Source organism: Penaeus monodon, chromosome 21 (assembly GCF_015228065.2).
Source record: "Penaeus monodon isolate SGIC_2016 chromosome 21, NSTDA_Pmon_1, whole genome shotgun sequence".
Taxonomy (NCBI): Eukaryota; Metazoa; Arthropoda; class Malacostraca; order Decapoda; family Penaeidae; genus Penaeus; species Penaeus monodon.
The window spans coordinates 45,579,785-45,580,214 of record NC_051406.1 but is presented as its reverse complement, the minus strand read 5'-3'; the positions used below and the strand labels follow the sequence as shown (position 1 = coordinate 45,580,214).

General features: G+C 41.4%; 1 protein-coding gene across 1 annotated transcript in view; it reads right to left on the bottom strand.

Moving 5' to 3' along the window:
• LOC119586535 (glycosylphosphatidylinositol anchor attachment 1 protein-like) overlaps positions 1–430 on the bottom strand; it is a gene marked incomplete at its 5' end in the record, with an annotated part of 7,376 nt that overhangs the window by 650 nt on the left and 6,296 nt on the right. The window contains 1 exon segment of the mRNA XM_037935291.1: positions 1–360. Coding sequence (XP_037791219.1) covers positions 90–360 — 271 coding nt within the window.

Sequence of the window (430 nt, the reverse complement as noted above, 5' to 3'; positions counted from 1 at the left end):
AATTCTGAAATAATCACATCAATTAATATAAAACACAGCTATAACCATGAGCCACAGCTTTTCAGTGTATGTGCCAAGCCCAAAAGCTCTTACTGAAGGGGATGAAGAGCTATCTGCCAAAAGAGGAGCCACACAGGAAGTAAACACTGCACTGCAACATCGTAAACCCAATTTGAATAAATCAGCCCGTCAACCACACTGTACATGAAAGCTCTCTTTGTTGCTATGTATGCCTTCCATAGCAACTTATTTGGAGGAAGGTCGTTAAAGTTAGACCAAGTGTCCATCAGGACGAACAGGAACAGCATTGTCAGGGGGTGAACCAAGAGCAGGATTGCTGCCTTTAACCACCGTCTCCACCTGCAGATCAAATGGAATTTACATCAATTTAGAAAGGACATCATCTACAAATATAACAGAGAAATTGAAG